The following is a 13161-nucleotide window of genomic DNA, read 5'->3' as shown; positions in this document are numbered from 1 at the left end:
ACCTTTAAAGGTCCCGTCCAAACCAAAGCATTCTGTGATCTGCTGGTGAGACAATTCTAGGTTGAAGTGATGAATTTGGCTGATGTTTTTTCATACAGCATATTTTCAGCTAAATGACGTTAACAGAGCAAGGTAGCTGTCCTGCTGCTGTACTGCTTCTGAAGTCAGAGACCAAAAAGTGGAGGATTTGGAGTGCATCATAGTATGCTGAGCATGCAGGGATATGAACCTAGGCAATTTTTTGTTTCCCTCAGATGCTGATGTTCTTGGAGAAAACTCAAATGGTGATTCCCTGCTTGAATGGCTGAACACGTTTCGTCGCACAGGAAATGCCACTCGCAGTGGACAGAGTGGGAACCAAACCTGGAGAGCTGTGAGTCGAACAAATCCAAACAGTGGGGAGTTTAGATTTAGTCTTGAAATCAACATAAATCACGAACATAACAGCTTTGAAAGTGCTGGTGAGGAGTATGTGGGTACAGATAGTAGCAGAACATACTTGGGAAGAAGACATCAGAGAGCTGCCAGTCCAGCAGCCCCACGAACGAGGAGCAGGACCACAAGAGAGGCAAACGGTGAGGCTACGAGCACGGCGAGGACCAGGTCTGTGAGAAGTTCGGTGGCAGAGAGCTCTGGAGCAGCCTCTCCAGTCTCGGGGAGGCTCAGGAGTAGAACGAGGGAGTTGAGAGGCCTTTCCCAAACCAATACTGCACGTAATAATTCCGCAACTACCAGTGGACAAAGAGAAATTCCAGAAAGAGGCACTTCTGCAGGAGTCACGAGAGGTAGAGCTAGAACTAGTGTTCGCATGAGTTCAAACCAAAGACTAGAAATTCTGCGGCTGAGGTCTACTCTGAGTAGCCGCAGCCGCTCTCCACTGCAAAGACAAGGGGATGCTGCACGTCCTGAGGAGCATGGGCAGAGGCAGGACAGAAACGCACAGCCAGCCAGCAGAGGCAGAAGACAATCAGCTCAGCCTTCTCCACAGCCTGCTGACGAACAAGCGGGAGGTAACACTCAGACTCCTCAACTTTCTAGTGTAGCCCCATCCTCGGGAACAACTTCAGGAGAGGAGGAATCCCGTAGGCCTGTAGCTGCTGTTAGAAGGCATCCAACAATTACATTAGATCTTCAGGTGAGAAGAATTCGTCCTGGAGAAAACAGAGATCGGGACAGTATTGCCAGCAGGACTCGTTCTAGAGTGGGAATGGCAGAGAACACGGTTACCTTTGAAAGTGACAGCGGGGGATTTCGCCGCACGATCTCGCGGTCGGAGCGCGCGGGTGTTCGCACCTACGTCAGCACCATCCGCATCCCCCTGCGCCGCATTTCCGAAACCGGGCTCGGAGAGCCCTCCTCGGTGGCTCTTCGGTCCATCCTCAGGCAAATCATGACAGGCTTTGGAGAACTGAGTTCTTTAATGGAAACTGAATCTAACGCAGAGGTGCAAAGGGGCAGTCGTCACCCCGTGGATGCACGGTCAGGGCAGAGTCACTCGAGTTCAGCAAACAACAGTGGTGACTCAGGTGAGGTTTCCTTTAGGAACGGGCGTGCAGCAGAAGGCAGCAGGGAAACAAACAGACAGAGCAATGGTGCTCAGCGCTACGGTCGCCGTAATGTGAACCGAGAGAACAGGCAGTCTCAGGATGCCAACAACCTGGTAGAAAATGGAACGCTGCCCATACTTCGACTTGCCCACTTCTTCTTGCTGAATGAAGATGATGATGACGATCGTTTAAGAGGTTTAACCAAAGAGCAGATTGACAATCTTTCTACTCGGAACTATGGGGATATTCAGACTGAAGATGAAATAAGTAAAACGTGTAGTGTTTGCATTAATGAATACGTCACGGGGAATAAGCTAAGGCAGTTACCTTGTATGCATGAGTTTCACATTCACTGTATCGATCGCTGGCTTTCGGAAAACTCCACCTGCCCCATTTGTCGGCAGCCTGTGTTGGGGCCTAATGCCACAGAGAGCAGCTAGAATTGTCTCTGCTGTTCAGTACTCGAGGATTGGCTTCTGCTCTGTTTATGACGAGCCAGACGGAACACGCTGACTTGCGTAGGGGTCCATTTGTGTGGGGAGTTTTGTTAAATTTCTTTAAAAATAATACGAAACTTGTCTAAATCTAGCAATGTAAATACTATTTTTTTTCCAAGCGCAGATCTAGGAGTACACATAGAACCAAATGATATCAGTAAAGTTTATATTTTTTTAGGTAATTTTGTTATGCTAAGCACTTTTGTAAATACAGAAATGCAATAGTTAATCAGTCCTGCTTAATGTGTGTTTTTTTAAGTGTAATGGACTCACTTTATTTAGATTACGAATTGTTTCACGCAGGCCCAGCGCTGTGTTGAAAAAATTAGTGTCTAAATAGCCATTCATTAGCTTTTTGTTCTAAGAACAATTTCTTTTACAGAGTTTCTTGTTGGACACGTTTGCTAAAGATATTTAAGTTACTTGAAGTGCTCATTTGAATAGACTATATTTTTTTTAACATTGAAATATCCTTTCCAAAACCTTGCCAATTTGGTTCTATTTAAACAAGTTTATGGTGATTTTTGCATGTGGTTTTACACAATGCTAAATGCAGACGAGTTCATATTCGAAAGCGGGTGGGTTAGTGACATTATAAAATGTACATAATTAAATGCTGTCCTTGACAATCTCTTTTCAATGCAGACAGCAATCAAATCAATAATAATTCCAGGAGGGCGTGTCTTACCGAACAAGATATTTGCTCAAAGAATAAATAAATGAGCACTGAGGAAGCCTTTTTACTCTTCCAAATCACTCAGTTGATATTTCTGGGGATTTAACTGCCTTAGTTTAAAGAGGGAAGTATTTCCTTGACCATTATATTGTCTACAATATGCATGATTTGTGCATCCTACTTGGAAAAACCAAGGCTTGAAGTGGTTTTGTACAGAAATTTAAGGTACACATAGGTATTAGTCCTCTTAAAACACGACTGAGGACCAAATGGCAAAAGACACTAAAAAGGACTAAATATCCTTCCTCTGAAGTCCCCCAGTTACTGTATAATTAGATATTAAACTTTATACTGATAACTTATAAAGAAATAAAGTTGCAAATTAAATAACTGGGGCTTTGTGTGAGTCACTGTTGAGCCGCGCGCTGGTGAGAGGGTCTGTGGCCCTTGGTGTTGGGTCTCTGTTCTCACGCTGCCCCTCCCCTGGTGTTCCCTGGCGCGTGGCCGGTGAGGGTGCGGGGCAGAGCGCGCGGGCGCTGCAGAGCTCCTCTGAGCGACGCCCTCGAGCCCTGCAGGAGGACAGCAACTCAAAAACTGGTGTCCAAAGTGCCACAGAAGCACTTATTTTTGTTCCTAAAAGTAGTCCTAAGAAATTATTTTATTAGATGTGTTTAAGGATATTATTAAGATCTCTTCTGATGAGATTTGGACTGCTAATTATTGCAAACATCAGTGACAGCTTTCTTGAGTGCCTCCTTAGCCATATTAAAGAGTGAGGAGATTTAAATGGGATTATCATAGCTAGCTTACTTTTTACTTTTTTTTTTCCCCTGTTACCTGTTAGCTCCTGATGTTGACAGCATCTAAATACAGGGATCCCTTTTGCTAATTCCTCGTCTCCCCGTGGTTTTCCTTTATATTTGAAAGCTGCCTGAATCAGGTGCCACATATGTGTGAACCTGCCTCTCACTCACCATTCCCTTGCACATTGGTTCTTTCTTCAATTTTAACTTAAATCCTTACTATAGGTTTGGTGTTTTGTTTTCCCTTTGTGCTACATTTTTAAACTAACTTGTTGGAATCCTGCTAAACTGCTACAGTACAGCACTAGAGGTAGAGGCAGATTTCCCTGTGCCTTCTTTCATTCAAATGGTATTTTACTGTGTAACTGTAAGAGCAGAGTTTTGTATGTGGTTCAAGACCAGGTCCAGTATGACAGGTGCTTTACCTGAGCTGCTGTGGGCTTTATCCACAGCCCTGTGAGAGCTTTCTGTAGAAACTGTAAGCTACTGGATAGGAAACATGAAGTCCCTCACAAGTTCCCCTATGAAGTTCTTGTCCTGCTGCCTGTGACTTGTCAGGCGTTCACCCGCCGTTGAAGGGGCGCATCATTTGTTCTTCAGCTTTCCCAGCAAATCGTGTTGATGGGACCACTGAAGTCTCAGTAGTTCAGTTTGGTGTTGGCTTCTGTTAGCTGTGTTCCTGTGACATTGCTCCAGTTCTACACACATCCTCCCAAGTGCTGTTTTACCTTGTCTGTGGCTTGGGGGTTTCATGTTCCAGCAGTCGTATCTGTGGTTAAGAGGTTTGTTATTTTATTCTTCATACATCTCCTATCACTTCTCACGCTGGTCTGTGTTCGCTGCAGCGTTACACGGGGTGTCTTTTGTGAGAAATACTTGTTTAATACTTGCTTTTTAGTATCTTAGCTCATCTGTGTAATTCCTGCCTGTCAATTAATATGAATCACAGGCTTACTGCTATAAAAATAAAAATGTATACTGAATGTATGTGCTACTATATATTTGTTTACCTTGCCTGCAGCAGAAAGCTGCCTGCCTGGAGAAGGTGTTTCATGGTGCTGAGTTCTGGCCATTCCCAGGTGTGCTGAGAACACGGCCTAGCCTGGAGTAAACCCTCCACCCCATTCATGTGATATGCAAGAAAATAATGAGAAACTAGGGGCAATGAGAAACTGGTGACGTGGTGGAGCTTCAGAGGCATCCCTAAGGCAGCTAGGAGCAGCTCACAGGAAGTGTGGGGTAGGAGAGCAAAGAAGAGGGATTATCTTCAGCAGCTTTGAGGCCCAAAGGTAGGTGCAGAACTAATGGGAGTGTGAGATGGAGGGCAGGCTAACACCTGCAGAAGTACATTGGGATGCTCTTGGGAGGGTCCTGGAGGCTTGTCTTCTGCAGAAGTAAATAGCAACAGGATGTGCTGTCCACTCGTGTGTTACTTGGGCCCTAAGAGTGAAGGTGGAGACTGTTTAATTTGTGAGGTTGATGGGTCAGAGAAGCTAACACTGGGTGGTGGGCTCAGTTGGCCAGCTAGTTGGTCCTGCTTTTGGGCTCTCTGTCCTTATGTCTTGTCTAGAAACCAAATGCAACCTTAGTGCCTGGCTTCAGTTCAGACTCGGAGATCTTAAACACCTGGAAGTTTGGTCGTATGCTCTTCAGTTGCAGCTGAGTAAATGGCCAGATGGGGTAATCAGAGTTTTAGTTTTCATAGTCCCCTTTGGTCTTGAAGAGTCAGAACTTGCCTTGGCTACAAAAAGCATTTGGGATTCATCATCTGTTCAGCTGAAGCCTCTACTGCCCAGAGTTTACACAACAGAAGGCGTAAGCATAGGCAGACGTTTTTCTGGTGGCTTTCCTCCAGCAAGTGCAGCTTATGGAGAATTTGAAGATTTCCCGTCAGCAGCACAGACAAGTGTCTAGCCATGGTGACAATAATCCCCTTTGGGTGTGGGCTGAAGGTGCTCGCTTGTCAGGGCTTACACGGAGCAGGTGTGGAGCTTTTGTGTCTGTCACAGCAGCCAAAGGGAGGTGGCATCCATTCCTCTGAAACGCTGGGTGGCTGTGGAGTTTTGCAGCCTCTTGACTCATCGTGAAGCTTAAAACACAGGGGAAATAAAATAAATAATGACTTGACATTTACTGGCTATAAAAGACTTGAAGCCTTATAGTGGATTACAGTCGAGGGAATAGGATGCTCTTAGGCTGGGGCAGTGAACCTCTTCAAACAGATCCAGACCTCCCTCCACTGGTGCACAGCATAAGGGAAAAGACAGCTGAGCACTTGCACATCTGTATGGAAACAAGATGTTACTCCAGTTGTGAAGCTGAGGGTGATGAAGCTGTGAAACGTGAGAATGAAGGTGCCTATGGCACCTGAGGTTGGCTTTCTAGTGCCTCTCCATGCTGATACAATCTCTCCCTCCAAATGTGACCTCTCAGAGCACTGTGTGGGTCAGGTTCACCTACTGAGCTGCTAGCAAATCTTTCCTTGGCTTTTACTCTATGCTCCTAAATTCCTATCTTCAAAGGAAGAACCTTCTTCTTTAAATAATGCTTATTCATGATCATTTTCTCAAGACTTTTGTGAGAGAAGGATCTGCTCTGTACTTAGAAATTTTACTTCTACTTTGTTTTCCTTTTTTTTTTTGAAATAAACATCTATTTCTCCATCTGACTGTCTCCTGTTCAGGTATTTAATAGCATGTGGCTTACACAAACATAATTATATGGCATGAAAGAAAGCTAATAATAAAGAAATGTTCAAGATGCATTGAGCATTATATCCTCAAACCAGAGGAAACCTCCTCTAAGCCATCTTCGGTTGATCTCCAATAGACACTGTCTACTGGTCATCTGCTCCAGTGTGCACAGCTATTGGTACTGACATCAGGCGGGCTCTTCCTCTGGAAGAAGTAAGTGACTTGTTAAATGGTTTTTACTGGTGACATTAAGAAAAGTAATTTAATTCTATGGAAATAAATAGAAAAATGTGGGCAGAAGTTTTAAAAATAACAAGTTATTTCAGCTGAAATATTAAAATTCAGGTCAACTGGCAGCATTAACCCAGAGCCTCTCTAGAAAGCCTTAATGCAGAAAATGACCCAGGGAGCTGGATTGGACAGGGCCCTTGAAAAGCTACAGAGAACTGTCAGGCTGAGTTAACAGTTTTTTCCATTTCTTGCATATGTGGTGATATCAGCAGCTTTTCTAGCTGATAGTCTGGCCCTGTATGTCTCTCTAATGGTCTCTTCTTTAATAATGTAGGATACAGAAATGGATTCCTGTGTTACCAAATAACTGCAAACTGGGCAGAAATATTTAGATTTCGTCTTGTCCCTCAGACTCTTTCCAACTTCATTTTCCTTCCCTTCTATACTCATTAGATCCTTTTGTACACCCATAACGATTTCCAAACTTTTTTTCATTCATTCAACTTAGGAAAAGACTGTCTGTGCAAAATAACTGTCTTCTGGCACTACTGAAAAGTTCATGAGAATCATGTACACATCTAGAAAGGGGGAGATATTTGGGATAATAGGGGCATCACTCCTCCTGGCTTTCACAGTCTCAGTTTCAGGTTTTACTGAACACAGAATAGCTCCAAAACAAATACAAGGGCTTCATACTGATTTTGTGTTTCAATAGCTCTATGATACATTTGTACCACAACTGTGATGTTTGCTTTATACTGCACCTTTGTCCTGGTTTGGGGTAAAATAGAGCTGGTTCTGCTTAACGATTTCACTTTTTAGCTTAAGTTCTTCTAATTAACTGCTCTGTCTGAAGTTAGCAGTGTTTTTGTAAACTGTCTGGGTTTAGCAGTGATAAGACTTCATTTTTAGAGTTACTGCCAGGGATTGGTGTGCAGACCAAGGCCACTGCTGAGCTTGGATCCCACACGGAGGGTGCAGAGAGTACCCTGCACCTGCTGGGAGGAGTGGGCAGGAAAAGTGACCCCAGGGTTCACCAGTGGGGTGTTCCATCCCATGGCCGTCACAGCCAGTGGAAGCTGAAGGATCAGGAGGGGCAAGCCCTTCCCTCGCCCCTTCTGTGCTCTCTTCCATCTTCTGCTGGGCTGCTGGCTGCTTCTGCTGCGCTGGTCGGCATCCGAGGAGGACTTCATCTATCCACTTCATCTATCCTGCATTTGATCCTGAGTCCTGTGTTCTGAACTGAGTCCCAGAATCCAGCTCCTGTACCCAGTCACAGTCTGTGGCTGAGTCCAGCCTGGGACCCTCTCCCCAGGGGCTGCTCCCCAGCCCAGGGTGACTGTGACCTGTTGCCATCAGGGGGGAGTTGGGTTCGGGACTGTGTATATTTGTACATAGTCTATTTTATTATCCTTATTATTATTAGTGGTAGTATTAAAGCTGTTTTCTAATCAATAAGTCTCTCTCCCTTATTCCCTTTCTCTTTCCGTTTCAGGGGTGGGGGAGGGGGTTAACAGAGAGCGTCTGTTACTTTTCAAGGGGCTGCCCTGACCCCAAACCGTGGCAACCTTAAACCAGAAAAGCAACAGCAGGTAAGTGTAAAGAGCAAGGTATACGAGGGGTAATGGATTCAAACTGGAAGAGGGTAGATTTGGATTAGAAAATAGGAAGAAGTTGGTCACTGTGAGAGTGGTGAGACATGGGAACAGGTTGCCCAGGGAAGTTATGGACTCTCCATCACTGGAGGTGTTCAAAGTCAGGTTGGATGGGGCTTTGAGCATCCTGGTCTAGCGGGAGTTGTCCCTGTCTGTGGCAGTGTGTTGGAACTAGATGACCTTTAAGGTCCTTTCCAACCCAAACCATCCTATGATTCTACTATATATTTGCAGTGCGATGGCCTGAGAGGTTTTTCAGGCACTCTGATGTGGATGAAACAAAAGAATGCGCGAAGTTCTGACTTGTGCAGCAGCATCACCATGATGGGTTGCACAACCTCTCTTGGGTTAACTCAGTGTTAAGTGGTGATTCTGTTCATGTCTTTAGATCCTTAGAAGTACAAGGAAGGAATTTGTTATTAGGCATTTATTTTTGTCTCATGTACAACTGAATGTAGACTTTTTGTGGAAAACCTTGCCTGGTCTGAGGAATCGGAATGCAAGCAGGTAACCATGTGCCCCTGAAAAGGCTGGGAACTGCTGAGAGCAGCAGAGTAAACAAGACAAAGGACTGCCAGAAGAAACTGCTAAACCACCCGAGAAACTGCTAGACCACCGGAATGAACACGAAGGAAGTTTCTTGAAGTTACAGGAGAGAGAAAAAGTTGTCCAATCACGAATTGTTGATACTTGTCTAAGTCAATAATATATAGACACGTATGTTTAAGAAAAGGTATAAAAACGCTTGTTAGAACAATAAAGGGGGTGGGTCTTCTTGCCCACAAGCTTCTGTGTGGTGTCTGTCTCAACAACGACACTTGATGACCCCAACATGATGACAAGCGACTGGACGCAGGTGCCGTGCAGAGCTGCGGAGACGGAGCTTGGCATAGCAGAGAGCAGTGAGGAGAGCTGCCAGAGCCGGCTTCTTTTAGAGAAACAAGACACCAGGATAAGGTGAGCTGCTGGGAACATGGGTACTTCATTAACTAAGGAAGAGGCTATGATCATTACTATGTGGAAAATGGTTTTACGAAAACAAGGAGTTAAGTTAGAGGAACTGTTACTGCAAAAAATGCTATTGTGGTTTAAAAGACAAGGATATAAGACAACCACACTAACTTCTTTTAGCGTTCCTACCTGGAAAGAATTGGGTGAAAAACTGCTTGATTGTGCCTCACAAAGGGTCAAAGATGCTGCAGCACTATTTTCCACGTGGCGTCTACTTTATGAGACTCTGGAAGGCTTTAAAGCACAGCAAGAGCTGAGGGCACTGCCGCCGCTTCTAACACCGTGCAAGGTCTCGCAGCCCCCGTGCCGCTCTCCAGCGGGGCAGGCTCAGGCTGATCTAAATGCTGCTAACATTTTTTTTTTTAAAGCCTAAAACATGGAATAATTTGTGAGTTGTTTTATGAGACCGGTCCACCTGAGGCAACAAGACAATCATTGCCTTTTTAAGTCCCTGAAAATCTCTCTTTGAAGTGCTGAAAAAACATATTTCTTTAAGAACTGCTGGGCTTAAGGGAGTTTCCTCCTACACTAATGTCTTAGAATCTCTGATAAAGTCTCAGCAAGCTTTTAATGAGGAACTTGGTTGATGCCGTGAGGGGTATAGAATCTCGGCAAAGTCTTAAGGAAGAATGAGTCAGTGCTGGGGGGGAGGGGCCTGGGAAAGGACCCCTGGGAACCTGACCCACTTGATCCAGAAAGAGAGCCTGATCTGCATCCTCCTCTGGATCCCCCTGACCGATGGGCTGCTGTTCGCAAAGAAGGGGCGCCGGGGGGGAGGTTGAAAGGTTGCAAGCATTCCCTGTGATAACCAGACCGAGCCAGGACCCACAGTGAGAGGGGCTCCCGTGTTCTCCTTTGAAAAGAGCCTCATTGCCAGCATGATTTTAACTGGGATGCAGTGCACAGTCTGGCAACCGGAATGGAAAGAACTGTGTGCACAAGCTGTGAGGTTTCAGAGGACGTGGATTCTCTGCAGCCAGGACTGCCTTCTGCAACGATGATCCCCCAAAACTTGGAACATTACAGTGATGGACTTAAAGGACTGGGTTTTTTTGATTTTTTTTTACAATACCCTTGAATCCAAAGGATATGTTTAAGAAAAGGTATAAACAGGCTTGTTAGAACAATAAAGGGGATCTTCTTGCTCACAAGCTTCTGTGTTGTGTCTGTCTCAACAAAGACAACTTTTCATCTAAAAACAGCCAAATAGAAAATGGAACATGAAACATGATAGTTTGTCTGGAACGTACAGGATAGGTTATCAGGCTGGTTTTGGCATCAAGCACCTTGCTAAGCCACAGACATGGTTAAATTATGTTCATATAAATATGACAATAAGGTTTGGCTTAGGTCTGGCGTAAACATGGCTGAAGTTGTACAGCCCAGCAGAGTAGCATGGTCTAGTTCTATTAATATAAGGCAGACTGTTAATTAGTATGGAGAATAAATATATAAGTACATAAAGCACCTGAGCCATGTGTGAGAGGACAGTTTTCTGGAGTTATTGACACAACAATTAGCAACGTGCAAATTTGGAAGTGTGAAAGGAGATGGTGAATTATAGCAGGTTATAGATATATCTGCTGGAAGAGCCATGCAGTGAGGCACAAACAATCCAGGACATTTCTGGATTATAATTTCACAAATGATCATGAGTATTCTCACCAGTTTTCTCATTCCATCAAAATTTAAGGATGTTTTCTTTCAATATATCCCCCGAAAGAAAACACTGACCTTAAGTTGATAGAGGGGTTGTAGGCTTTTAGACCTGAGTCTCCTTTGACTGCACTGACAATACATCAGTGCAGCCTGCAGCATTTTAAGGCAGAGAGGGTGCAAATGGCAGAAAGTCTGGCAGTATCGTTACCCAGACACACACTGCGCTTACAGCTACGGAGCTGTGCAGACCCAGCTGTGATCAGAGCAGCCTTCCAACAAAGGAAACGGGCACAGGAACAGTGCAGCGCTCAGAAATGAGTGTTTAAAATGAAATGTATCGTTTGCCCTCCTGAAATGCTGTGCAGCTATTCTGGTTTCTGTCTGTACACAGAAACCATCAGCAGCAGGTGAGTACTGCCCACCATCATGCAGCCTCCCCTCAGCCTCCTCTCACTCCCGGCAGCACTGGGCTTAGCCCACCTTTTGGAGGCACACGATAACACAACGAAAAATTTCTCCCATTTCCTTTCTTTCCCTGGGCTTACACTGGACTTTGATGAGTCTAAATGAGACCTGGAGCAGGTTCACCAAATACTAGCTCAGTGCAACTTGCTCCTTGGCATTCATGCATTCCAGAAGGTGTTTATCCCACCACTAAATTTATCTTTAGTGTAATGTGAATTGCCTGAGGTGCAAAAATGAAACACAGACACAATAAAACAAAACAAACACAGCTTTGATTTTCTTCTACAGGTTGAACAGCTCTGTCGGGGTATGTGGGATCACTGTCCTGTTAACTTAAGCAGTCCTTTATAAAGGCCCAACTTCAGGCATTTATAACCCACAGTTACCGTTCTTGTCCTGAGTAAAGTGGGACTGATACAGTATACTGCTTACTTCTACTTCCAAAAAAAGCACTCTCATTTTTATCTTGAACCTTTCTGTCTCATCTTTAGTATGAAGCTCTCATCTAGACCAATTCCATGACAGCATATTGCCTTATGCAACATTGGTTCTGCTGTGCTGAACACCTGACACACCTTACACAGCCTGTGAGCTATTTCTGCAGCTCACACCAGTTTGATCTACATTAGGAATGGCTCATCCCTTTACCTTCAAGCATGTGTGCTCAGGATAGCATGCCGTGTTGCTATTTTAATGCAAAGGTCTTGCCCTTATCTGAGCGAGTAATGTGTGGATAGAGAGCACTTTGGTTGCCCGTATTAGTCCCTTTACTGATTCTTAAACACACTTTGCATGCAATTTATTCCATTCATTCCATACGTACATATAAATGGAAATAATAGGAAATGCTGATATGTGTATGAGCACAAAGTGTGTAGTTAATGTGCCAATGTGCAGCAGTTAACTTCAAATTTGCATACAGCAAGAGTAAAAAACTATTAATCCTTGTCTAGCACTGTAGGTTATGTCTCTATGTACACACATGCACATATGTATACATACATAAGTTGAGTTCTGTAGGAAAAGGCATGTATTCATAAGGAAAAAGCAGCATCATAGTGTAATGATTGAGTAAGAATTATTTCATATCTCAACTCAGGTAGTTCTGTTGGGCTACTTCAGCACCACAGACACTACAGACACTACAGCTGGGGGCTATCCCCAGTATCACGACAGCTGAGACCTTTTCCTATTTAGACTGTTTAAATTCCATTTGCTTACTTTGTTTATCTTAAAATTTTCTGTTTGATGTGGGATTGAAGTAAAACCCCAACTGTGGGATTATCTTAGCAAAAAGCTTCTAAAATTTAGCCTCTTATTTTTAAAGTCATCTCCAAGTCTGCAGACTCCATTTTTTTTTCCCTTGTACATGAATCTCTCTCAGTGATTCTGGGCTCCCAGCTGATTTCAGTCACCCAGTTCATTTTATACCCCTGCATCCATACTGTGCTCTGGCCCGTCGCATGGATGAAGCTACAGCTCCTCTCCTGCCTCGTTGTATGAACCAGGTTGTGAGACGCCCCGGAGAGTAATGGGATCTGAGACACGCGCACCCCCAGACAATACCGCGATGTGATTCACTCTAACTTTGACGGGAGTAGAAGTGGGTGAGGCAGAACAACCTGAGTGAGAGGCACTGTTTGGGGTAGAAGCACGCCGAGAGGAAAATCCCGGCCGGAGCCCAGCGCACAGGGTCCCGCGGCAGCGCAGGGCTCACCCCTCTGCGCTGCCCGGACCGGCCGCTCAGGTTCAGCCTTCAGCTTCCAAGAGGCAGGCGAGTCGCACAGCAGAAGAGGGCGCCAGGCAACAAGGAGCAAGTCCTGACCTGGTGGTGCTTCCCGAAGCGCAGGTCCCCGCAGAAGGGGGAGATGGCAGGGCAGTACGGCACCTGGGGGTGCGGGTGCACCGTGACACACGAGGGGAC

General features: G+C 44.9%; 1 protein-coding gene across 1 annotated transcript; it reads left to right on the top strand.

Moving 5' to 3' along the window:
• Window positions 1-254: 254 nt before the first annotated feature.
• RNF6 (ring finger protein (C3H2C3 type) 6) lies at window positions 255-1987 on the top strand (the record flags this gene model as incomplete). Its single annotated transcript, XM_008941640.1, has 1 exon — window positions 255-1987. A coding segment is annotated over one exon (1733 nt), but the record flags the coding sequence as incomplete, so codon positions are not given.
• Window positions 1988-13161: the final 11174 nt, after the last annotated feature.

Source organism: Merops nubicus, unplaced genomic scaffold (assembly GCF_000691845.1).
Source record: "Merops nubicus isolate BGI_N331 unplaced genomic scaffold, ASM69184v1 scaffold5136, whole genome shotgun sequence".
Taxonomy (NCBI): domain Eukaryota; kingdom Metazoa; phylum Chordata; class Aves; order Coraciiformes; family Meropidae; genus Merops; species Merops nubicus.
This window is presented reverse-complemented; position numbering and strand designations above follow the sequence as displayed.